The 23760-nt window shown below is 44.5% G+C and overlaps 2 protein-coding genes across 3 annotated transcripts in view; one reads left to right on the top strand and one right to left on the bottom strand.

Moving 5' to 3' along the window:
• The first annotated feature begins 2080 nt into the window (after positions 1-2080).
• CEP57 (centrosomal protein 57kDa) lies at positions 2081-15029 on the top strand. The gene is made up of 10 exons (XM_008936890.1): positions 2081-2231; positions 5142-5321; positions 5625-5746; positions 6582-6698; positions 11483-11560; positions 11800-11901; positions 12072-12149; positions 12470-12714; positions 13375-13519; positions 14793-15029. The coding sequence occupies exons 1-10, from the start codon at positions 2102-2104 to the stop codon at positions 15027-15029; spliced, it is 1434 nt and encodes a 477-aa protein (XP_008935138.1). The 5' UTR covers positions 2081-2101.
• A 3465-nt stretch (positions 15030-18494) lies between these two features.
• The window catches only part of MTMR2 (myotubularin related protein 2), a 41142-nt gene continuing 35876 nt past the window's right edge, over positions 18495-23760 (bottom strand). Inside the window, exons 11-14 of one of the 2 annotated variants that reach the window (XM_008936891.1) lie at positions 23334-23426; positions 21649-21762; positions 20058-20234; positions 18495-19058 (exon numbers count right to left, since the gene is read on the bottom strand). In XM_008936891.1, the coding sequence (XP_008935139.1) occupies positions 18897-19058; positions 20058-20234; positions 21649-21762; positions 23334-23426 (546 nt within the window). In that variant the 3' untranslated portion in view covers positions 18495-18896. The remainder of the gene's footprint in view (positions 19059-20057; positions 20235-21648; positions 21763-23333; positions 23427-23760) is intronic. The other variant, XM_008936892.1, reaches the window with a different exon arrangement.

The raw sequence follows: 23760 nt of genomic DNA, 5'->3' as shown, positions 1-23760 counted from the left end.
CCTGAACATTGCAGGGTGATGCTCCCTGTCAGAGTTTCCAGGGACAGAAATGGACTTCAATAGTTTTTAATTACTTGAAAGAAATTGAAAAGAGCAATTGGTGTGGTATTTGAGTCAGATCTGTGATGCAGAATTCTTAGATGCTGTTCCATAAACTTTCTCAAAGTCTTCACTTAGGTTATTTAGAAGTTGATATTTGTGAAATAATATAAATAGATTTTTTGCTTAAACATACAAAGAACATATACTTGGCAGTGAGTGTTTAGACTGAAGCAAAGACTGATTGCCTATACAATAGACAACATTTCAGCAGTCTTTTCAGTATTTGTTTCAAATCATCAAAAACACAATCAACTGTCCATCAATTCAACATCCTGTAATGCTGGTGGTATTTTTGCAGGCATGAGGACCAGGTCTTGATGTCAGCACCTAACAGCCTTTCCTTTGGTTTTAAAATCACACGTTCTAGTTAGACCAGCATGGCTACTGAGTATGATCCAGTGTGCATCTATGTATGCATACAAAACCTGCTCAAAATATTTGTATTAATAAATTCCTAATTAAGGATTAATGTTTTAAGTGGCTTTCTGTGGTAGCAAAAGTTTTTCTGTGAATGTGGTAATTCCAATAAAAGCAATTATGTTGTGTAGGAAAATATTATAAACACAAGCTGCAAAGCATTCGTAAAACTATACAGAGAAACACTAATTGATACATTCAGAGTACTCAAGAGTCCTGATTTTCTTGTCCACAATGAATCACTTAATTTATAGGAGGAAATTAACAGTTTATAGGCTTTAAATAACTTGCCTTAATTTTTTCTGTCTGCATTATTTTTCTTCCTCAATGTGTTTTTGGCTGTCCAATTTGCTATGAGATACATGTATGAATACATGAATACTTTCTGTATTTTAATTTAGGTCATGATATACTCCCAATAATTGGTATTTGCCGAGGTTTAAAAAAACCCTGCCAAGATCGGCAGTCGCTCGGCTGTTAGTGAAGTAAATGCTTCATGGAAAGCTGTAGGAGCGTCATGCCCACCTGCAGCCCACTCCTCTCAAGTTACCTTCAAATTCTGTTACTGCAGTGTTCAGGGATGGGACAGCTGAGAGAAATGACTCTCTCATGTTAAAAACAATTTCCAGTTTGTGTATCTGAATTAAATACAAAGCTTAGGCCAGGTAGCCAGTTTTTGAGTCAAAACCACGCACGCAGTATACGAAGTGCCGCGGCCCTTCTGCTGAGAGGAGTCTTGTTACAAAGATTGGTTCTCTGGTACCATTGGCTTAAGGGTGTCCTGTCTGCATAGTGTGTTCCCAGGTGGCTGCTCCCCGCTGGGCATTGCAACATCCAAAACGGAGTGAATGCTTGGGAAGCTGATGTCAGTGGCTGGGAAATCTGTGGACTTTGAGGCTGTGTTTTTGAGAACAGTCTCAAGCTGATCTAGCAGCATGTGGCAGGCAGAGGTACCTTCCTGGCAATGGTCTGCTGCTGCTTTTCTTGTGCTAATACCACTAATCAGGTGCAGCCTAAAGCCCTTTAGATGTGTCTGCTGGTGAGGTTCAGTCTCTTTCTCGATGGCAGTGGAAGAGAGGGGTTGAGACTGCAGCTGGGAGGGTGAGATGAGGAGAGGTGTCCCCTGCGCCACCTGCAGTCAGGGAGCTGTTCCGTTGGAGGAGTGGGCGTAGGGCTGTGGTGCCGGGTGAGCTTTATCAGGGTTGGTCACCTTAGTGCAGTATCTCGTGGGCAGTAGAGTGTCACCAGTAGCCAAGGAGGCTGTTTTCAAACTGGTTGTGTCACCTTCTCACAATAAGCAAGAAACAATAGAAGCAGGAAACAAAAATGTGAATTGAAAACCACGATGGAAAAGACATTATCTTCCTGATACTGTTCTCAGTAGAGGGGAGTTGGTTGTAAAAATGACACATCCTAGGGCTGGACGGAAGTAAGTACAGCTTTTGGGGTATTAGTCTCCTGCAGCAATACTTCTAACACATCATCTAATCGGATTCCGCTTTTTTTGGCTGTTGTAACAGAAACATGCTGAATAACAGCTTTGTTTTCTTTTCAGGATGACCTACACAAAACTCATAACTCTATGTCAGCCACAGATGGACTGTCTGCAACTTCATTTATAGAATATCCCAAGTACAAGCCATTTATTAACTCGGATTTGCTGCGCTCCCCACGGAAACCTGTAATTCCATACCCTGAAAGCAACAGCAGAGGTAGTAGTTCAGTAAAGTTTTCTTACCTGTTTCCAAGTCATGTGGTGAAATAATGTATATATCCACATCTACAAAGGTTGCAGTCTTTTTATCCTTTTGTCATTTCCCATGATGTGCAGGTCCTTTGCACTTCTCTTTCTGAAGAATACCTTTTTGTGATGAAAAAGGTCATCATACAGCTGGAGAAAGATGTTCCTCTTCAGTAGGAGGGAGCTTTGTAATGAAAAAAGTGATGAAGTACTTTGTGGAATTGTCCTTACTTTTTTTCTTTGTCCCGTCTTCAGTTGTCCTCTCCCTTAATCTTTCCTGAGTTCACAGCTGAGTTTGAAATAAGGAGACTTCAGTGCCCAGAATGGTTTAGAGCAAAGGAAGAGGTTTGGTCCTGTTGAAATAGAAAGGCTTGTCATGGACAAAGGGTGTGGTGAGAATATTTATCATATTGGTGAAGGTTTAAAGGATACAGAGCTCACAACACCAAAAATGGGGATGACTTTACTCCCTTGTGTTCTTCCTGGTTTCTAGTCTATTCCTTCTTCGTCTTTTCCTGCCCTGGTCCTGATGTGTCTCCAGATAAGTAGATTTGTCTTGCTTGACCTGACACGAGCAGAGTTATTCTTGGTTAGTTTTCTGTTATTTTAGTGAAGTGACTTGTGCAGTGAGGTGCACTGCAGAGCTGCCTGTAGGGAGGTGAGGGGAGGGGGCTCGGAGGCTGGGGCAGGACCTAACCTTTGGTGTGAGCTGTTTAGCTCAGTCGTTGCAGAAATGCTCCCTTTAAGACTGCAGTTGCATGAAGGCTTAAGGATATGAAAAATGTGATATTTTTTCCTTACAGGGAGAAAAGTGAAAGCTTTAGGGTGAATCCTAACATTACTCTAAGTAAATCAGCATGATAGCCTCAAGTCCCTGTTCCAATAACATAATTTATGTCTGAATTATTAGAGGCTTCTACACTGATGACCTAGTAGATGAAATCTTAGTTATTCTAAAAATGCAGCATATACTGTCATGTGCCATCAGGTGTTGACACAACTAAAGAAGCCTTGTGGCAGGTGAAAAGTTGGATGTGCAGGAAGGAGCTTCCTTAGGATTTACTGATGCAGGTGTATTATTGTAGATTGGGTTCAAGTGGTGAGTCTGTCAGCTCTCAAGGAATTATGGGTGGAGGGAGACAATCTGATAAATCATATTCCTTTTTAAAAATTATGAAATGTCTTTATTTTCAAAAATTAACTGTGAATGTGCACTGAAAATGAAATCCAACAGGCAGATGATCTAATATCTTACTCTTTTTGCATAGCTTTCAAAAGTACAGAAATGTTCTACAATGTATATTTTTAAGTTTAAGGATATGGGAATTCACTTCAGATGGGCAAAATAGGTTGGCTTGTTCTGGAGAGTCCTTACTGTATCTCCCACACCTCCAATTTTTTTTAAAAAAAAATCATATTGGAAAATTCAGAAATTGAGTGTTGTAATTTCTGCTTATTTTGATTTGAATTTCTTTGTTGTGTATGTCTCAGCATACGGAATTGATTTTAATACTCTGACTGAATATTACTTGGCACCCCCATGGGTTTCACCTTCATCTATTCATTGCTTAAATTGCTTCATTGCTGTATTTTGTTGCTCATTATTGTAAATGTACAGAGACTTCAGTTTAGCTCTAAGGTTAATAATACAGTTGTTCATAGTTGCAGCTATGCCCATTTCAGCTGAATCCTGATAACAGTAATACAGAGGAGGAGACAGCTGGTGACTGATCTTGCAAACAGGGCCAAATTATCTCTAACTTTCTCTTTAACTGTGACTGCTATCACCTTCTATGTACTTAACAAGTACCTTAAAGCAGGTCGTTTTTACTGATGTGATACTCTAATGCACTGTTCTGCATTTCAAGATTTGGTGAGTTTTTACTCTGGGAAACTAAAAAATAATTAAGTTTTTTTTGGTAATTTGATGCTTTAAACAAATACACAGTCCCAGCTTCTCTTTTGCTTGTGCGTTCTGTAATCAAGGTGCATTCTTCCTCCAGAGTGGATTTGAGCGCAAAGGAGTGGGCTGGTGTGACCTTGCAGATTAGTCTGCTGTCTGAGCTCTCTGTGCAGATGTTCTGGGTTTCACTTCAGCAGGAGCATGTAGGGGAAAGGGCTCATGGTTGTGGCTGCCTTTGTGGAATTAAACAATACAGGAGGGCTCGCAGTACATCAGGTTACCAGCAGATGGTCTAATTGCAAGGTGATGTGAGTTACCTTGCTGCAGCTGTTCTGTGTGCTCTACAGAGGCTTTGTTGAGGAATTGCTAAAGCAGGGAACGGAGCAGAAAGAGGGAAAGCTGTTCAGCACAAAGGAGATGCTTATCTTGGGGGGGAGGAGTGGAACACCAGTGTGAAACCAGAAGACTCAAAAAACTACTGCCACTTAGAGAAATAAATCCTTTTTTAGCCCTTCTGGTAGCTCACCTTTATTCTGCTCTGTGACTGTTCACAGCAATGTTGTTGTGTAACTGTTGTGCCTGTATGTGCTTATAGAGAGAATAATAATATAAAGAACTGCCACTCCTTTAACTATCTAGTTGTGACCTTTCATTTCCTTTTGATGAAAAGTCAGACGATGTGCTGTTGGCACTTCATGTACAGGACGCTTACGTACCTTGTTCTGGGAAACAGATGCATCTTTCCCAAAAGTTTCAGATGAGGGTGTGCATCAAGGGCACCTACTCATTCAAGACTAGTCTTAGAATCAGCCATAGTGTAAAGGAAAGCAAGTCTTAATTCCTGGAAGGAGTCTTGGATGCTGGAAAGGAACGCTCTGACTTTCTTGTGTAATGTGCTTTTACAAATGTTTCAATTTCAGTGTTACCTTGAAGTGGTGATTCAATAGTGTCTAACAAAAGCTACTTGTTCAATTACAGCAATATTTTCTGCTCTGAAGAATCTTCAGGAAAAAATTCGTCGACTGGAGTTGGAACGGCTTCAGGCAGAGGAGAACGTCAAACACCTCAGCAGGGAAACAGCAGGCTATAAAAAAGTACTAAGTGAACAAATGCAACACAAAGAGCATGTCAAGACTGAAGTCTCAAAGAAAAATCAAGGTGGTTTGCAGACTTACAATAGATACTACAGAGCGCTGATGTGGACAGAACTTGATTTTTATCTGTGTGTAAAACTAAAGTACTTTGTTCAGCATCTTTTACTTTGCAGTGACACATGGAGTTATAAAGAAATAATTTTAATAGCATACTTTTCCTGATTTGCATGCATACGAAAGTTCATTAGGCTTAATCTGTGAGTTTCTTTAGATGGTCTTTTGTTGTTTGTTTTGGAACTGTCCTGAAAACATAAATAAATTGGAACACGTCGCATGATTTTGCTTTTCTGCCTTTTGTTATCTACAGAACTGGCTTCCCAGCTGGCAGCTGCTGAGTCTCGGTGCAGCCTTTTAGAGAAACAGCTGGACTACATGAGAAAAATGATCCAGCATGCTGAAAATGAGAAGTCACACCTCTTGGAGAAACAGGTGTGCTCTCAAGGTTATCTCAAGGTTACATTATAAAAATCATGAACTGTCATGTTTTTGTAGTTATTGTCATTGTAATAGCTTTAAGTATATCTGTTTCAGCAGGCCTTTGTATACTTAGATGTGGATTATTTCCATAATTATTTATGAAAGTACTTTAATTTTCTGCCTTTGTGCAGATTCTTCTGTGTCCTTCTGTGTGATTGGCTCATCCTTATCATTCACCATTATATCCTTGTGCTACTGGAGGGGGAAAAAAACCTCCTATGTTTACACTTTTCAGATCTTTACATCTTTGGGGATTGTTTTTACTGGTACTGCTTTTTCTAAACCAGGGCTGGAATGCCGATTCTGTGTAAGTAATAGTGAAATTTCTGTTTCATCATCGGGGATGGTGAGATTTGCCTTTTATTTAAAATAAGCTTGAATTTTTCTGTTATAGGAGTATGGATTACCTAGAGCTCCCTGAAATAGGACAGCCACAAAGACCAGTGGCCAATCCATTAAGTAGTTACTAAATTAAAAACAACCTAAGAAAGCTATCGCCATTAGCTGAGTAATGAGAGGCTTTTACTGTGTTGGGCTGGGAGGGAGGAGAGACTCTGCAGGGTTCTCTCATCTGAATCTGGCTGAGAATGAGGTTCCCAACCCAGGCAGACCAGTGGCACAGTTACTTCTTAATCATAGCACCACCAAAACTTGTACAGTGGAAATAGCAGTTCCTGTGGACTGTTCATGGGCCTCCTCAGTGCTACAGACACAAGGCTTACTACAGATGATCTTGTTTTTATGGTCTTGTGCTTATAACTGTTTTGCTTTTCACTCTTCCTTCAAGGGTTCCTTGGAGAGAGATCGGCTTCTTGATCAATCACATGTTCAGTCTAAATTGGAAAAGCTGGATATGCTGGAAAAGGAGTACAGCAGACTTACCATGATGCAGTCCCTAGCAGAGGTCTGTCATTTTTACTCTCTTCTGTGTCAGATTTATTGTGTTGATTATAATCAGCACTTTATAGATCTCAGTGACAGAGGTGAGCAAAACTCTGTGCTGTAGGGAAGGACAGCAAACAATCATCTTTTTAAGGCTGAAGCACCGTAAAAACTTGAAGTTAATGCTGAAACTTGCATGGCCAGGTAGGCTTTAGGTCATTACATGCTACCAGAGCTACCTCTTTCTGCTGCTGTAGAGACCACAAAGCTGCCAGGCAGGGGAACTGCAGAGGCCTTAATGAGGGAGAGGCTTCGCCTGCAAGTTTCCCCCATCCAAAAGGGACAGATAGTGCATGATTAGATTGTGGTATTGAGGGCAGCTCTGGACTCCCTCCAAATTGCCACCTTGCACATCAGCCTTTAACAGGTGCTGAAGTAGATGGTGCTTTTCCAAGAATGCATAAGGAGATGTTTGGTAGTAAATCTTCAGTTAGTTGGTCTGCTGCAGGACCTTCAGGCAGTATATCTATTTTTGGAAGCCTTTGATGCAAGGCAGATGTAACAAGCTCTTAAAGACCTTGACACCCCATCTTGGAAAGTTGCACTTATGGAGTAAAAAAAGTGCCTGTGTCATTTACCTGGTCTACATTCTTTTACAGAGAGATGAGTGTCTCCTGGGCCTTGTTCACTGAAAGTAGCAGTAGGTTCCTCCAGGGTCAGGGCTGAAATATCTGGTTCAGTGACAGAAGTTCCTTTCTCAAGGGCTTTTACCAAGTGTTTGATGGGTAGCAGCTGGAGTTTGGTGGTGCTGGGTTGTTTCTTTTTGTGCCTGGCTAGTGACCATAATTTTGGCACAACTGTTCCTTTTTTTCCTGTTCTGGATCAAACTAGATGTCTTTGACTCTTTGATATCTTTAAACTTAGTAGCTGTCACAATTATATCTATATTGGTGGAACTCGGTAGTAAATTCACACCATTTTGAGTCAGTTCTAGAACTGAGAGAAGTCTGGATTTAGCTCTGGTTAGAAGTTGTGTTCCTTGGAATCAGTTTGCTGTCATGTGCTCTTTTCTGATGGACAGGTCTAACTGTCTCTGACTGCAGGCTGTGTTTCTATGTGAGCATTCGTGTGCTAAGTGTTTGCCTTATAAAAGGGTGCCTACACCCTTCGCTCAAAGCAGTTGCATCTGTGGCCTCTTCAATTTCTGCTTTAGTTGTGGCAAGGCCACAGGAACAGTTGCGAGTTTAATTTGAAGCAAGAAATAGACAAGAAAGCCTATTTCTATACACGGTGTGCTGAAATAGATGGGAAGTGGTGAGATGACTGCTCAGGAGTGAGCAATCCTGTAAGTGCCTCTGATTTCAGACATTCTGCCAGAGCACACGTTGTTTGTGGGTCTTATTGAGAGCATTTATTCTCTGCAGAGCTGCTACCTGGCCCTGTAAGCATTGCCTTCAGGGAGCTTGATTTTGTTTTTTATAAAGGGAAATATTGAGACTCTTACTCATGTGACGTAGTCAGAACTAGAGTACTTGCCTCAAAAGCATTTTCTGGTCTATGTTTATGGCCACGGTGGTGCTGCAGTGCAGTCTCTGGATAGCTGACCGACAGGGTCTGAACATGTCTGTTAGAGGATGGGGTTGTACCCTGAAAGTGCAGTCTGAGCTCTGGTCTTGTGTGTGGCCATATGGCCAGGATTTGAAGGTGTAGGTGGCACATTTTGAAGAATCGTACTTGGTAGTAATCCGTCTGTTCTTAATGCCAACAATGAGACTTAACAAAGCCCCACCATTCTGGGAGCAACAGAAGTGATGAATCCTTGGGTCTGTTGTGACTGTACACCACCTACACCTCCAGTTTCTCCTCTGCTCTCAGCCTGCCAGGGGTGAGAGGCAGCACCTGCCCTGTTCCAGCTGGGCATTGCTGACTGCTCAGCAGGCAAGCAGCTGCTAATTTGCAAGGCAGTGAAGCACAGAGGCAAAATTTGCCTTCATGCTGCAGACATTTCCTCTCTAGTGGAACTGTTTTTCGATATTTATCCCAGTAGCAAATTTTTAGCAAATCTAGGTGTTTTGTGTCTTTGAGGTCTCACAGCTTTGTGTTCTTCAGTTAGTTGTTTGAGGGACAGGATGTCAAGCCTGTCCAGCTCGCTCTGGGTGGCAAGTTCAACAAGGCCAAATGCAAGGTCCTGCACCTGGTTTAGGGCAACCCCTGGTATCAGTACAGGCTGGGGATGAAGGATTGAGCACAGCTCTGCAGAGAAGGACTTGATGGATGAAAAACTGGATGTGAGCCAGCAGTGTGTGCCTGCACCCCAGAAAGCAAATCATGTCCTGGGCTGCACTAGAAGTGTGACCAGCAGGTCAAGGGAAGTGATTCTGCTCCTCTATTCCACTCTGGTGGGACCTCACTTGGAGTACTGTTTCCAGCTCTGGAGCCCTTAGCACAGGAAAGACATGGACCCATTGGAGCAGGTCAGAGGAGGGCCACGAAATGATCATCCAATCTTAGAATCATCTAAGTTGGAAAAGACCTTTAATATCATTGTGTCCAGCCATTAACCTAACTCTGCCAAGCCCACTGCTAAACCATGTCCCTAAGCACTATGTCTACATGACTTCTAAACACATCCAGCGATGGTTATTTAACCACTTCCCTGAGCAACCTGGTCCAGATCAGGGGACTGGAGCATCTCTCCTGTGAAGAAAGGCTCCACAGAGTTGGGGTTGTTCAGCTTGGAGAAAAGAAGGCTCTGGAAAAACTTTATTGTGGCCTTTAAATGTTTAAAGGCAGCCTATAAGAAAGATGGGGATGGTCTTTTCAGCAGGGCCTGTTGCAACAGGACAAGAGGTAATGGTTTTAAATTGAAAAAGGGTAGATTTAGACTAGATGGAAGGAATTTTTCTGCTGAAGGGGTTGAGGCACTGGCACAGGTTGCCCAGAGAGGTGGTACATGCCCTACCCTTGGAAACATTTGAGGTCAGGTTGAATGGGGCTCTGAGCAGCCTGATCAAGTTAAAGACATTCCTCCTTACTTCAGGAGGGGTGAACTAGGTGACCTTTAAAGGTCCCTTCCAACACAAACCAGTCTATGATTCTGTGATTCTATGGGTGAGGTGATTGCATGAAACTCAATTTCCCTTTAGAAAACAGGCAAAACCAGACATTGAAATATTTCTATTTTTTTAGTTGATGTTTTTGCAGCATCCTCTGGTGACTGTCCAGAGTGGTTTAGGCAGCCCATGCTGACCTGCAGCAGGCTTTCTGTGCCATGCTATGCTGCATGGTGGGCAGCATGGCTGGGAGCATCTGTGCTCACTGTTAGCTGGCTCTCTGGCCTCTCCCTCAGTGGTGGACCAGTAATCCATGTAATGCTTCCTTCTGTGAGCAAGGATGTAAGTTGGATAGGTCATTTCTAGCACGGTCTATCACTGATGGCACAGAAGAAACACTCCTGCTGTGCAGTTTGGGCTGCACACAGCAGCTGAACCTCTGGCAGAGTGAGTAGTAGGTTCATTGTGGTACAGAAGCATTGGCCCAGCTCTGTTTCAGTCCAGCTCAAAGAGATGATTTGCTTCAGTATTTTCATATTAAAAACTGTCATACTTATCAGGTTAATCAAAGATCTTTGTGAGAATGACCACATGCAAATCAAGAACTGTGCCACATTGTGAAGGGCAGAATATTATTTTACCTGGTTACCTGGAATATATCTGATTTGAATAAAAAGTCAGAAGGGTTCTTCTATTCAACAGAACAAGTTGCTTCCTTTGTATAGTGCCTTTGTCTTGTCCTCAATGCTTATCCAGGATTTTGCCTTTTAACACCTTTGTATAAAAGCTGGTTACATTAATCCTGCAGTTAATGCTTAAGCAGAATTGAAATATGTACTACCTCAGGGCAGTGGGTTTCTAAACAGAAGTGTACAAATAGAGCAGTTATTGTGAATTGTGTGTTTGTCTCAGTTTGATCGGTGGCCCTGTGAGTAATCAGTCTTGGGGGAAGAGAAGGGAGGTTGTTTTGTATCCTGGAGGTCTTGATCATTTTTTTCACTACGCTGTATAAAACCAGAAAGTCACTTGATAACTTTCACATTGGGAGTTTAAGTGTATCCTACTTAAAGGAGGTTTTCATCTTGTTGGAAGGTTTACAGGGAAATGTGTGCCTTTCCCCTTAGCCCTTTGAAAAGGTCTTTCAAAAGAATTCTTACATCTTTTTACTGTAAAAAGATGTAATTGCTTCAGTTTTGCTTAAGGATATCTCAGAGGCATCATACAAACTTTCCTCCCTTTTCTTTATTGGGAAGATTGCCAGATGTTCAAAAATACCTCTTTTCTAAGAGTTTAAGTTACAGATATTAGCAAAAATACTGTTAGTGGTCTAAAAGTGAGTCTTCTCTCAGCTTATAATGATACTTAATATGCCATTGTGAGCCCTTTTGTAGGACAATATCTTTAAAGGTAACATACACAAAACAACCTATTTTCTAGGTGGTTTGTTTTTTTTTTTTTTTACAACCAAAGAGAGAGATGGCTTTGTGTATTGCTGTCCCTGTAGGCTGTAAATTCAGATAACTGCAGAAGTAAAAATAGAAAAATCAATGAAATTCTAAGCATAAGCACTTGACTGCTGTATTTTTGCCTATATGGACAAAATGTCAGCAATCACTCAGATGCTGAAGTCTTCACCTAGCTTTAAAGTGTAAGTTGAACTGATACACTATTGCTCAAGCTCTTGGTATCGCAGGCTTCAGGAAAAAGACTTGTTTTGTTAGTAATGGTGTCATTGTTATTCATCTTTGACTAGAAAAAAATGAAAGAGCTGGAACAGAAGCTTCAGGAGGAAGAACACGCGAGGAAGCTTGTTCAGGAAAAAGCAGCTGAGGTAACAAACAGGAAATTTCTTTTGTACTGATACACACTGGAATTAACTCTTCCTTTCCATCAACTTTTCAACTATTTTCTATTTTTTCACTGAAATTGTTTGCAGTGGCTACTGGTGACTTGCAGCCCTTGCTTTCAGAGAGCCTGTGTTTTAAAAATTCTTGGTTTGCAATTCTCAGCTTACTCTGCCTCTGATTATATATTAATATAATTCCAGTAACTCCCCTTATTCTCTTAAAGCTTCAGACAGGTCTGGAAACCAACAGACTCCTGATTCAGGCAGCGTCACCATTGCTTTCTCCAAAAGCAAGAAAATTCAGGAAACCTAAGCAGCCAGAGAAGGTAGGTAATGTGGGGGTAAGGAGGGCAGTTACTGAGGAGTTAGCTAGGTAAGGGTGTGTGCATGCCTTGAGGGAGGTGGGCTGCTGCTGCCTTTACAGAGCAGAGGGAAAATGGGTTTGCTGCAGTGTCATCTCTGCTAACCGTGTCTCCTCTTCCCTTCCTTGCAGAAGTGCGCGGTCAGAGGCCGGCTGGCGGCGCAGCCCCACTACAGGCTGTGCCTGGGCGACGTGCCCTTCGTGGCCGGCAAGGTGAGCGGCTGCGTTCCAAAGCTCGGGCTCAGAGCCGCAGGGCCTGGTGCGCTCCTGACCCCCAGCGGTCAGATCGCTTCAGCTTCCTGGTCTTCAAAAGGCCTGTTGAGTATCGGTAACTGGCTGAAGTGGCATTTCCAAAAAAGGGTCCTCTCTGTGCTGCTTGCCAAGCTGTTCTCGTTAGTGCACGTTCATTCAAACAAAAAATACATTCTTGGCAGCAAATCGAAAATACTACTGTTTTTAAATGTTCTCTGTTTTTGTCAGCAACCTACTTGATGATGCCATTTACAAGAAGTCTCTTTTATTTTTCCTTCCAGTCTACTAGTCCCAGTCATTCTGTCGGTGCCAACGTGCAACATGTCCTGCACCTGATGAAACAGCACACGAAAGCTTTGTGTAACAGTCGGGTGGTGAATGATACTCCACTAGCAAAACCCATCAGTACTGGTCATCCTGCCAGCAAAAGCAGAAAGTCAGCCATGCCAAAAGAATCTTCTTCATCCCAGGAAGAGCTCTCAGAAGTGCTGCTGACTTTACAAGACGAATTTGGGCAGATGAGTTTGTGAGTTGGTCATATGCTCTATTGCAGATTATGAAGCGGATGCTTTATATTTTGCCTTGTGCTTTGAAGTCTGAAGGGATTGTCTGAGGAGAATTAGTTTTAGGCAGTCTGTAGCATACAGTCTCTTTGCTCTAGTGGCTGCAGAGGCTGTCTTCTCTCCTTGCAGGTAAGGAGAGGCTCTGGTCTCCATACCTGTGCTTATACACAGCAGTATTGAATTCATAAGGAGTAGGGGAGAAGTGTGGCAGCAGCTCCTGATGCAGTGGACAAATACTCCATTGAAGGACACTTTTACTAGTAATTTTACTTGTCCTTGTTAACAGAACACGAATGGCTGTCCTACTGCACAGCTGCAGTGAGCACAGATACACACAACAGTAACTGGATGAATGCTGAGATGATGCCCTGAAGGGGTTATTTGGTAATTTTGAAGGTGTGATTTGAAGCTTGAAGCTACTTGTGTAACTGACAGTTAACATTGCAGCAGCCTGCCACCAGGATGTGCTGCTGGAATAATGCTGCTAAGCGGCAGGGCTGTTCATGGCATGTTGAACATGTCTGGATGCTGATGCTACAGTTTCCTAGAAGTGTTATTTCTGAACTGGGTGTAGAAGCTATGGGAGTCTGATGAAGCTTTGGTCTGTCTGAATTTCATGCTAGCGATCACCAGCAGCTGTCAAAGCTTGTCCAGGAAGCCCCAACCATTGCAGTGAGGGAAGATCTGGAGAGGGAACTTGAGGCACTGGTGGGAAGGATGGAAGCAAAGGCAGACCAGATCAGCAAAGTCCAGAGGCACCGCTTGCAGGTGAGTTACTTCTGACCATGTTCATGCTCCTCTAGAGTTGCTATCTTCAGCTTGTTGGTTTTTTTTTTTTTGCATTCTGTCCTTATTTAAGAGTAACTGGATAAAGCAGAAATAACTATTGTAGAGCAGTAGTGCCTAGTTATGGCTTTGTCACAAAGTTAGTCCGCACACCTCTGTCCTTCTGTTCCCATATTTCTGCAGGAGCTTCCCTTCTGTCTTACCATGGTACCCTTGCACCCACTCTCATTGCTGCCTTGGGCAGAGCTTTCACATCCATTCTTGCCTTGCTTTTTATACTCCTCTTGTCCCCAAACCAGGGATAAAATCATCCACTGTGACAGCAGTTCCCATGGCTGTTGCCTTCTGTAAATGCAGCACAAGCTGGTTGGGCAGTACCCAAGAAGAGGAACAGCCCACGGGGCTGGAAGGTGTGAGTCTGCGTCCTGGGCCTCCAGTGCTCTGTCTGGGAGGCATTTCTGGTCAGGGGATACCCATGTTCTGTCAGTCACATTCCTGGCATGTGTCAAACAGCTGTGCTGAACCAAAGTAACCCCTTGGTATGAGGACCCTAGTGACAGCCAGCTGCACAGATCATGAGGGGAAGCCCTTGTGAAACACTGTGCTTCACACTGAACTTAGAGTAACCTAAACTCTATTTAGAGAGAGACCTGGACTCCCAGGGGCTTTCACTGGTGAGCTGAATCTTTTAACATTTCTCCTTTGCTTGGAGTAAGTGACCTGTTTTAGGTTTTGATTTATATTTTATAGAACCTGAAATACTTGATTCAGTTTAATACAACTTTCAAAATGCTTTGACTAGTGTAGCCTGTTCGTTAAATGCTGTAAAACCTGTTGATTGCCCATTTTCTCTAATTGTCATTCATTTTTAGTGACACTTCTAAAAAGCTTACACCTGCATGTTGTATCTGGTTTGGTTCATATGAACCAGGATTCACCCTCATTTGCCATAGATAGCCTTTCTCTTACATTCCCAATAGAGGTGTCCCTCCGTAACGAGCTTGCCAGTTTTTAGACAGAGAAACTTGTTAGTTCAGGCTAGAAGCTGAAGACAGTTCTAAAGATGTGAACGTGTAGCAATGCTGTGTAAGGAAAGCTAAAATATTCATTATTTGAGGTGACATCAACTGTGTGAAGCATCCATGTGCTTAGCTGGGTGAGGTAAGTGTTGGGATATTTCAGCTGTCTGGAGGAGTTGTCCAACATAAACTGAAACAAGGTCACTGCTTAATAGTTCTTTGGGCTTCTCTTTCAGCTAGAGAGACTAAAGAGAGAATGCAAGTCTGAGAAGACTTCTGCTAAACAAAGACAAGAGAGCAGGTTCCCTGCTAGTGAGGTTAAAGTAACAACTACAGTAACCACAAAAGGAAGGAAGGCTGGTCCCATCAAAGTGAAACCTGGGGAGAAGAGTCGGAAAAACCTTCAGCTGTTGCGGGATATGCAGACCATACAGACTTCTCTGCAGAGAGATGATATCAGCTGGGACTACTGACTGTTCTGCACATCTTCTTGAACCCTCCTGGTGAAACTTTCTCACATTCTGGACATAAAGCAGCTGCCTGCCTTGCTGTGTGGAAGAGACTACTGTATGCCAAGTGCACTTTTGAAATATGGGCCCTTAATTCTCCATCCCTGGGCTTGATTGTATGTATTGTGGTCTAGCTTAAAATGCATTCTGTTTCTAAGGTACCCAGCCACTGAATCCAGCCATCAGTCTCCACCAGTTCCTTTGGTGTTGTGGTTCCAGCAGTCCTTCCGTTTTCTTTCAGTACACGGGGCACGTTTATGTGGTGTGAAATGCCAGCACGATTTCACACTGTTGTTGAACTGTTTATTGGGAGGTTTCTCAAGATGTATCTTGTTTGGAAATGATGCTGCAGCCCTAAGTCATAAGGGCTTTTATTGGTTCTGTGTGCAGGTGCAATAGCTCCAAGCCTGAGAGTGTAAGGGAGAACAGGGCAGCTCTTCCCTCTTGTAGCTTTCCTCCCAGTCCTTGTGCTGCTGCATTGCTTTAGTCAGCATTAATGGCAGTGGGTGGCTGAGGACTTGAAGAAGCAAAATAACTTTTCTGAATTATTGTGCTGAATGATTGGTTGAATTCTTTTGAAGTCTGATGAGTGAAATTTTTCTACAGACATGAAAAAGGTGTAGGGTAGGGGATAATATCCCATTACTGAGTACACAGCTTTGGGTGGTAAAGGAGGGGGATAAACCACAAGTGTTTTAAACTGCAAGTGCCTCAATTGTGCCATTCACTCCTGGCATCTTGCTTTTAACTTGGAATATGTGCTTTGATGAGCTATCTGCTTTGGTAGTGGTGCAATTCATTTTGCACTGACTTGCACAGCTGAGTAAATGTTATTTATTATGTTAATAATGTAAATAATTTCCTATTAATGGAACATACAGAAGACCCATATTACCTGTTTATACAGTTGACAAGTAATAAAGCCAACCTGCCTGTTGGGTAACTGTAGGACAGGGGCGTTTCCTCCAAATGATCTGGGTGCTTGCTGCAGCAGGGTGCCCCAGCCACTGTGCTTTTTGTGGTGGTGACCTTCTCTGGTCAGGGTGGTTTGTGTCAGCTGCTGCCAAGCTGCAGGTGAGGCTCAGAGCTGTCCACCTTTGCCTGTAGCTGACCAGGCAGGGAAGTCTGTAGGGTCAACACAGGCAGCAGGGATTGGAGTTTTAATGAGCTGTAGGTGATCCACCCTGACTGGATCACAGGAGGTTTTAGCTGTGAGGGGGGAAGTCGGAAGCTGGTAACTCAGTCTGGTGCCATCCCTCTGAACTAGGTTAGGTGTGTGGGCTCCAGGTAGCTGGAGAGCAACCACTTCAAGAGCAGTTCATCCTGGAGGTTCTGTCTCAGCAGCTGGAAGGACACCCGGTAATTTCACTAGGGAAGGACCTCTGGGGATCAGCTTACTTGGAGATGGGTGAACTTCAGCATGACCTCAGGCTGTCCTCATGCAGCTCCTTACTGATGGAGGGCTTAGGAGTATTTTAGGCTCTGTATGTGCTGCATACAGTGAATGAGGTGCCCAGGTCAGAATTAAGCCTACAAGGGGTGAGAGCATCAAAGGGCAGACACTGAGTTGATCCTAAATCATCTAGCGAATTTGGGCTTACCCCATGCTTTACAGAAAAATGTGGATCCTCCTTTTACACAGAGGTTACTGTGCTAATGCATTGGAAAGTGCAGAAATTCTTTGGGTATTTTTTACATTGTGAAAATACTTTTATTATGAGGAGCTAAGCACTGCTGTGTATTGATACTGGTCTGTGTAGAAGAGAAACTTGTTCAAAGATGAATTTTGTTTTCCATCATTCTAAATTTCAGTTTGAACATTAGCATCTTGCAAGACCACCTGCAGGAGAAGAGAGAGTGGGGGCTGACATACTAAATTTTTTGAGTGCTATTTTATTAATGTTTGTGTGTCCAACAAGTCCTCTGCAGAGTTTAAAATAAGGTCACAAGAACTTCACCCATTTATCCATTTTTATTAGTGTTAAGGAAACCAAACAGCCTTCCTCAAGAAACAAAATATACACACATAGTCAGTTGGCTAATACAGAATAACACTATGAACCATCCTATATAGTGATTGTACGTAACAGCAGAGCTGCCCTTCTCTCCTCAAAGCAAAACCAAGTCCTTCCAAAGGTAATTTGTGTGGGTTCTTTGCACTATTGAACTGTAACATCTTGGCCACCCTGTAATGTAGTGATGCTCTACAGCCTCTTACTTGTTCTGTCAGAAGGTGGCTGTAGGTTTCTCTGGCGGTAGAGACACTGATTGCTGTAGAGCAGGCAGAATTGGAGACTGCAGGGGGAGGCTGCTGCTACTGCCTTGGAAGGAATGTGGCTTTTGAAAGGCAGTTTCTTACGTGTCAGTTGGTCCGCTCCGGTCTTGTACTCCCTCAAATACTTCTGCTGGGGAAAAGGCAGAGTGAAGGAGCAAGCTGATGGGTGTATGAAATGGGTGACCACAGTATCACATCCTATCATCAAGGAACAACAGAGGAAGCGAGGCCAAGTAGCGTCCCTCTTCCTGAGCGGGGAGGGGAGGAGCAGGCTGGAGTAAAGGTCCTTGCACATACTTAAATACCTTTGCTGTAAGCCCTGTCTTCTACAGCCCTGCACTTTCTGGAAGAGCAGGGGGGCAGTCCTGGTTTCATCAAGTGGTTTTTATAGCTGCCTCTACAGTAAAACTTTGCATTAAAATGAAGTTGGAAGTTTAATCAGGTGACACTAGCTCCTGAAGTATGCTATGAGGAAAAAGACCTAAACATAGGGCTCAGGAACTCAAAGCTGTTCAGTCTACCAGAATAACCTAAAGCAGCAGTTGCACTGCAGGCAGAAAGGCTTCTTTGGTTGATATAGAGTTGCTTCCATTAGTTAACAGAAAGCTGAAATACTGTAAGTACGCCACTATGGTCCTGCACAGAAGCATTAAAATCACTAATTCTGCTTATCCAAGCAAAATGAAATGGCTGATCCCTGCAGCTCCCCTGTGCCACTGTGGTATTCCACTGCCCTTCCCTGGAGAGTGAGGGGCAGAGGGGCTGCAGAGAGCCTGGGGGAGCCACGCTCTACTCCCCCTGCGGAAATCAAGGTGCTCAAGTTGCATCCTGGCACACCAAATGTAAACTGTAAGCAAGACTAAAGTTGCTGAGATGGAAGTAAACTTCATCCTACAACATCAGGTCATGTAGGTCACTCCTCTACCACCATGTTTTACTGGTAGAAGCTGCCCTTTCTTTTAAGTAAGGCATCATTTACATGGCTTCCTATGATCTAGACTGCAGTGAAGGGAACAGTGAGGAGACTGGTGATATGTTCCAATGCTCCCACTGCTCGTCTCCAAGTGTGGGAGCAGTTGCTGTCACTAACCCCGCTGAGCAGCCACAGCAGAGGGTTTCACCACCTTACAGCTGCACTAGAGCCAGGCTCCAGTACAAAGTCACATTTTGTATTTGCTCTTAGCAAGGGGGAGATTTTTCAAACTTCTGAGATTGTTCTTCCTCCACAGTACTTCATTCTTGTGCACAGTCTCTCTTTAAAACCAAGTGATTTCTGGCACAGAAGTGAACAAAGAGCTCTAGGTTTCTTTCAGGTGGCAAGTGCAATTAGCTTGTACTATAATCTAGCCACAGAGGTGGTTAGTTGCATAGGGGGGCCTTGTTTGTTCGTTTGTTGGTGCTTAAACTTCCTCTAGTACTACAATACTAATAAATTACCCTGGAGAGAAATAAATAAATAGGTCGGGTTGGCATCTCCCAGGCACCACACTGGCAATCCAGAGGGTTTCAGAGGAGCTGCCCTGTGGTTTTGGGGGCTGTTCTCAAAGCAGCCTGTGTCATACGACAGTCTGTACGGGCGCCACGCACTGGGCGGGGGAGCCGGCGCGCTCCGAGGACGAGCTCGAGCGGTTGGTGATCTCCCTCTGCAGCTCCTCCACCTTCTTCTGCAGCTCAGCCCGCTTGGCGAGCAGCTCCTTGTAGCGACTGTGGACGGGTTCCTGCAAGGAAGAGTGGAGCTGAGTGCCGGGGGTAAGCGTGGAGGTGGGAACCTGGGCCACAGAACGCTGTCGCTGACCTGGCACACGCCCACGGGGGAAGGAGCTGGGCAAAGTGGGTGGTTGTATCATTGTCTCCAGCCCTGGGTAAGCGAGTAGCTGCTCTGGCTTTGGGACGCTTGTTTTCATGCAACTTGCACAGTGCAACAGTGGCTAAACAAAACTGTATTTTGGAAGCTTACAATTACAGGATTCTATTCCCGGACATTTCTTGGGGACATTTGCCTCGGCATCTCAGCCTGGTCATAATTTCAGGACTTTGAAGAAAAAAAACCCCAAACACAACAGAGATTTATCTAAATATTTTCACATAGTTTTGGCTCTTAAACAGCTCGTACTGCAAAGCATTTGTTGGGTTCCTGTACCGAATGCCCCAGATTGGCAAAGCTCTGCTAACTGCAGCAGGGTGCTGAGGCAATGCAGGAGTTTTGGTCCCTTCCTGTTACGGAGTTCACTGAGCATTCAGGGTCCTGGGCCAGCCCCTTCCCTGCCTGTCGGGATTCAGGAGTGTAACAGGGTCGCAGTCAGAGCCCCCTGCAGCCAAAGCAAGCAGAGGGCTCCTGGCCACTCACCTAAATATAGACCTAAAGATGAGATCTAGAATCCCATACCCAAAGGAGTCTTGGGTTTTTAGGCTCTTTTGTAGAGAAGCGAGGATTCAGATTCTTTCCCCCGCATTCTAAGTTATTTTTTCCAAACTTCTGAATATCTTCAGCTCCTATCCCTTTCAGGAGGAAGCAACCTCCAGCTGAGCACCCACACCAGCCAGCTGCAGGTGCTGCTCTTCCATCTGCTTGCATTTGATCTTAGGGTTTTAGTTTTAAGCAGTGGCAGTGTAAGTTTGTACATTAGTACTTGTACTTCAAAGGTCTGGAACTCCACCCTGACAGTGTTAGTACTGGCGGAGAGGGCAAGGAGAGCAGGGCCCTGGGCGAGGCGTACCTGTGGCTTCATCCTGGGGTTCCAGCGGATGTAGTAGCCGACCCACAGCTCGAGGTGGCGCATGCTGGCCACCGGGTACAGGACGTGGTTGGAGTAGCTCACGTACAAGGGGTTAGTAAAGTCCTCCAGCTGGCTGTTGATGTAAGACCAAAGCGATACGGTCTTTTTTGGAAGGCCCTGGAAGGGAAGGGGGGGAAGGAGGGTTTATTTCCCATACAAATCCCAGCATTTATCTACAAAGTGTAACAGCATATGCATATGCCTGTCGTTAATGCAGAGCTAGTTGCCTTTTTGTAGCTTAAAAAAACACAAAACCTGTTCTTTTGATGTGGTTGTTGTAACGGAAGCAGATGGATAGAGGGGAGGGAAACATCCCCTCTAACCCCCCCCAGCACGGAGCAGGAGTCGCCAGGGGCAGGGCGAGGGGACGCTGGCACGGGAGCTCTCACTGCTTTAGTTAAACTTCACCTCTGTAAAGTGCTCCTAGAGGACTTGCTGGAGTATTTAATTGCAAAGAAAAAAAGAAAACATTTGACTTGGGCTCTGATGTAGTGGAATAATTAGGGCTGTGAATAGTCCCAGTGAAACCTGTGTTGAAGTGCTTTCTAGATTAAGTACTTTGCCAGGCTAAGGCCTTAAAAACAAAACGAAACAAAAACAAAAAAAAACCACCACACAAACCACCACAAAACTAACAAAAACCAACCCCATGGAAACAGCATGCAGGTTTTCTTCTCTGGAAACAACCATTATTCAGTCACTGTGGACTTAGCATTGCACTGTGGTGAAATCAGGGCCCTTGTTTCTATCAACTGTATTACAGAATTTTTTAAATTTTTTTAACTGATGTGCTATCAAATATCACATCAGGCTCATGCAGCATTGTCCTCAATGTACCTCTCTGATGTTAGGCTGCAACCTTTTGGTGACAAACTGCTTCATCTTCAGGTAGGTGAAACAGAACAAGTGTCCCTCCCCTTTCCCTTCTGATTCCAGACTGGGCCTGAACGTGCACATCTCTATGCTCCTCCCCTGGCAAACAAGCCTTGACCAGAGTGCAGGGCAGAGCTGGCTGGTGGCAGGACCTAGAGATGTCCTTCCTAATACTCACAGCTCTGTCCTCTCCCAGAAAAATCCAAGCACAGCAAGAACACAGGCTGAGACTGGTTACTTTCTGCAACCTGTGTGTGCAGAATGATAGTGCACACTTAGTTAAAAGGAATCTAGAGGGACCACTTCAAGTAGAAGGGAGGACAAAAAGGTATCCATTTCCACAGACCAAGTTACATTAAACTGAAGTTTCCAGCTAGCTGGGAGACAGTAGGAGCTATTCAGCCACCTGTGAGTACCTGTAAGCCATGCTGGTAGCAGTGGGACTGTCCAGAGGGAGATGATACTGCTCTGAAATGTAAAGGCGCCAACAAACAGCAGTTTGGGCAAAGAGGGAGATATCCCGTGCCTCAGCTGCTAAGAAGGGGGCTTGGCATTACCCACACCTGCCTCTACCACCATCTTTGAGTGCTGAAGCAACATCTGGCCAGCTAAAACAATCCCAGTACCAGGCCTTAAGCATGGAGAGAAGCTGTCTTACCTCCTTCACCCTCTGCTGCTCACTGCTGCACAGGAAAGTCCCAAACAAGCAGCTGTACAGGTGATCCAGGATGGTTATCAGGAAGTACTCATTGAACTCAAATGCCGTAGGGAACTTCAGACAGAACCAGAAAGTTAGGCTGGGGTTTTAGAACAGCAATCACAAATACATTTTCTCCTACTTTGTGGTCTTGGTGAGGAGATGGCCTCTTGATTTCCTCAACAGGACTTGCCCCTGTTCTCTGCCTGGCTATTCAGATCATATTTGCTCCTTCCATAAGTGAGAGCTTCTCTCTTGGAAAGCCACTTTACGTGTGCAGAAAGGAACTCTGAGCAGAAGCCAGAGGCCTGAAGGCTCTGACTGCTGCGCTCACACGCACTCTGTGCTGCCTCAAGCTGAGCTGGCTCTGCTGTGCCTGCCCCTCGCGACAGGCCACCCAGCGGGGCCCAGGACAGAAGGCTGCAGCACATGTGACAGAATGCACACAAAGAAATGGAAATTTCTCAGGGCCAAATGGAAATAACCTGCATGTGTAGCCCAGCACTTCCCAGAGGGAAGAGCAGGGAGGCATCCTGCAACTCAGAGCAGTGTGAGGAGCAGGTACACAGGTAGGAGCTATATTTGCTGTTGACGTTCCACGCAGAAACAGTCAGACTCAAGACAGGGAGAACTGAAGCTCCACAAAGGGTCAGTGGGAACATGTGCAGTGAACTGCAAAGGCCTGCTGGGGCGCTGCAGAGGAGAGCAGGAGGCCTTCCCCCCTCACAAACCACCCTCACCCTTCTCTTCCCAGGCTGTCCTGGCTGCAGCACCCTGACCTCACCAGCTGCAGCTCGGGGTGCCTGCTTGCAGGAGCAATCCATGGAATGCATGATGAAAGGGGCTTCTGATGATGGTGAAGCCTCTCTTTCTTTGCTTGGGTATGGTACAGCTTCATATATGGCAGCATCCTTCTACTCCATTTCACCTGTTTCAGTCCAAGATGAGCCTCATTTTTTCAGTGTTCTGCCTGACCATGGCTGACATTTGCCATGTGACAGGTTTTGTGTCACAGCAGGGACAGGTCCCAGATACCTGGGGGAAAACCTCCCAAACAGAGGGGATCTCTCCTGAACTGTGCCCCTGCCACGCCTGAAGCGAGGAACTCGGCTCTGTACATCTTGTACGAATCAGGAGCAGTATGTTTGCCCTCAGAAGAAGTTCTAATGGAGCAAATGCACATCTTGCTGCAGGTTTGGTTACTGGTCCAGCTTGAGCAGAGGCAACAGGGATCTGCACCTACCATGCTGGATACTCGGGTCACTTTTGCTTCTGAAGGTACAGCGAGCTACTGAGAATGGCTGGGGTAGCTGTTCCTGCCCACATGAAACAGCTGTCCCCTCTTTAAGGGTGACACAAGCTGCTTCTCACAAGCTCATGTTTATTCTAGCAGCCTGTAGGTAAAAGCAGCACCCACTAACCAGCTAATCTGATCCAAGCTGACCTCACGGCCTTCCTGTGCACTTGTGCACTCAGGCTCTTTGTTAAACAGACTGCCGGGAAACTTTTTACTATATCACAAAAAAAGCAGAAGCCCAGAAAGGAGAGCCTGTGCAGGTCAGCTTGGAAATTACTCCTGTGGCCAGACATTGTGCCATGTCTTGGTACACTGGCTCTGTGGGCATGTGTGCCACCCAGCAATTTACCTGTCTTGTCATTTGCCAGACACAGTCGATGAACTGGAGGAAGACAGGAGAGCGATCTGCATCTGCATGATTCTTATCTCCATGGCCAACTCTCTGAAACAGAGCAGGACAAAGAACATGAGTCACGTAGGGCTTCATGGGGAAACTGCTGGTGTCTCCTCTCAGTCACTCAAGCCTTTACCAACATCTTTAAGAAGACTGAAATGAGTCTTGATTTTGCTTTGTCCCTATCAGTGGATAAAGAAGGACAGATACTCCCTCTGTCTTTGAAGTGAAATTTCTTTATGGGGACATTTTCATGCTAAGTTAAAACACGAGTTGTTTGAGCAGTGGCTCCAGATGCTATGCTGGCACTGATTTCAGTTAATGGCTGAAATTCAGAAAGAAAAAAAAAAAAAAAAAAAGAGAGAGAATGTTTCTTGTTTTA

Source organism: Merops nubicus, unplaced genomic scaffold, assembly GCF_000691845.1.
Source record: "Merops nubicus isolate BGI_N331 unplaced genomic scaffold, ASM69184v1 scaffold3153, whole genome shotgun sequence".
In the NCBI taxonomy this organism is placed as follows: Eukaryota; Metazoa; Chordata; class Aves; order Coraciiformes; family Meropidae; genus Merops; species Merops nubicus.
The sequence above is the reverse complement of the archived record's forward strand: the minus strand, read 5'-3'. Positions and strand labels throughout refer to the sequence as shown.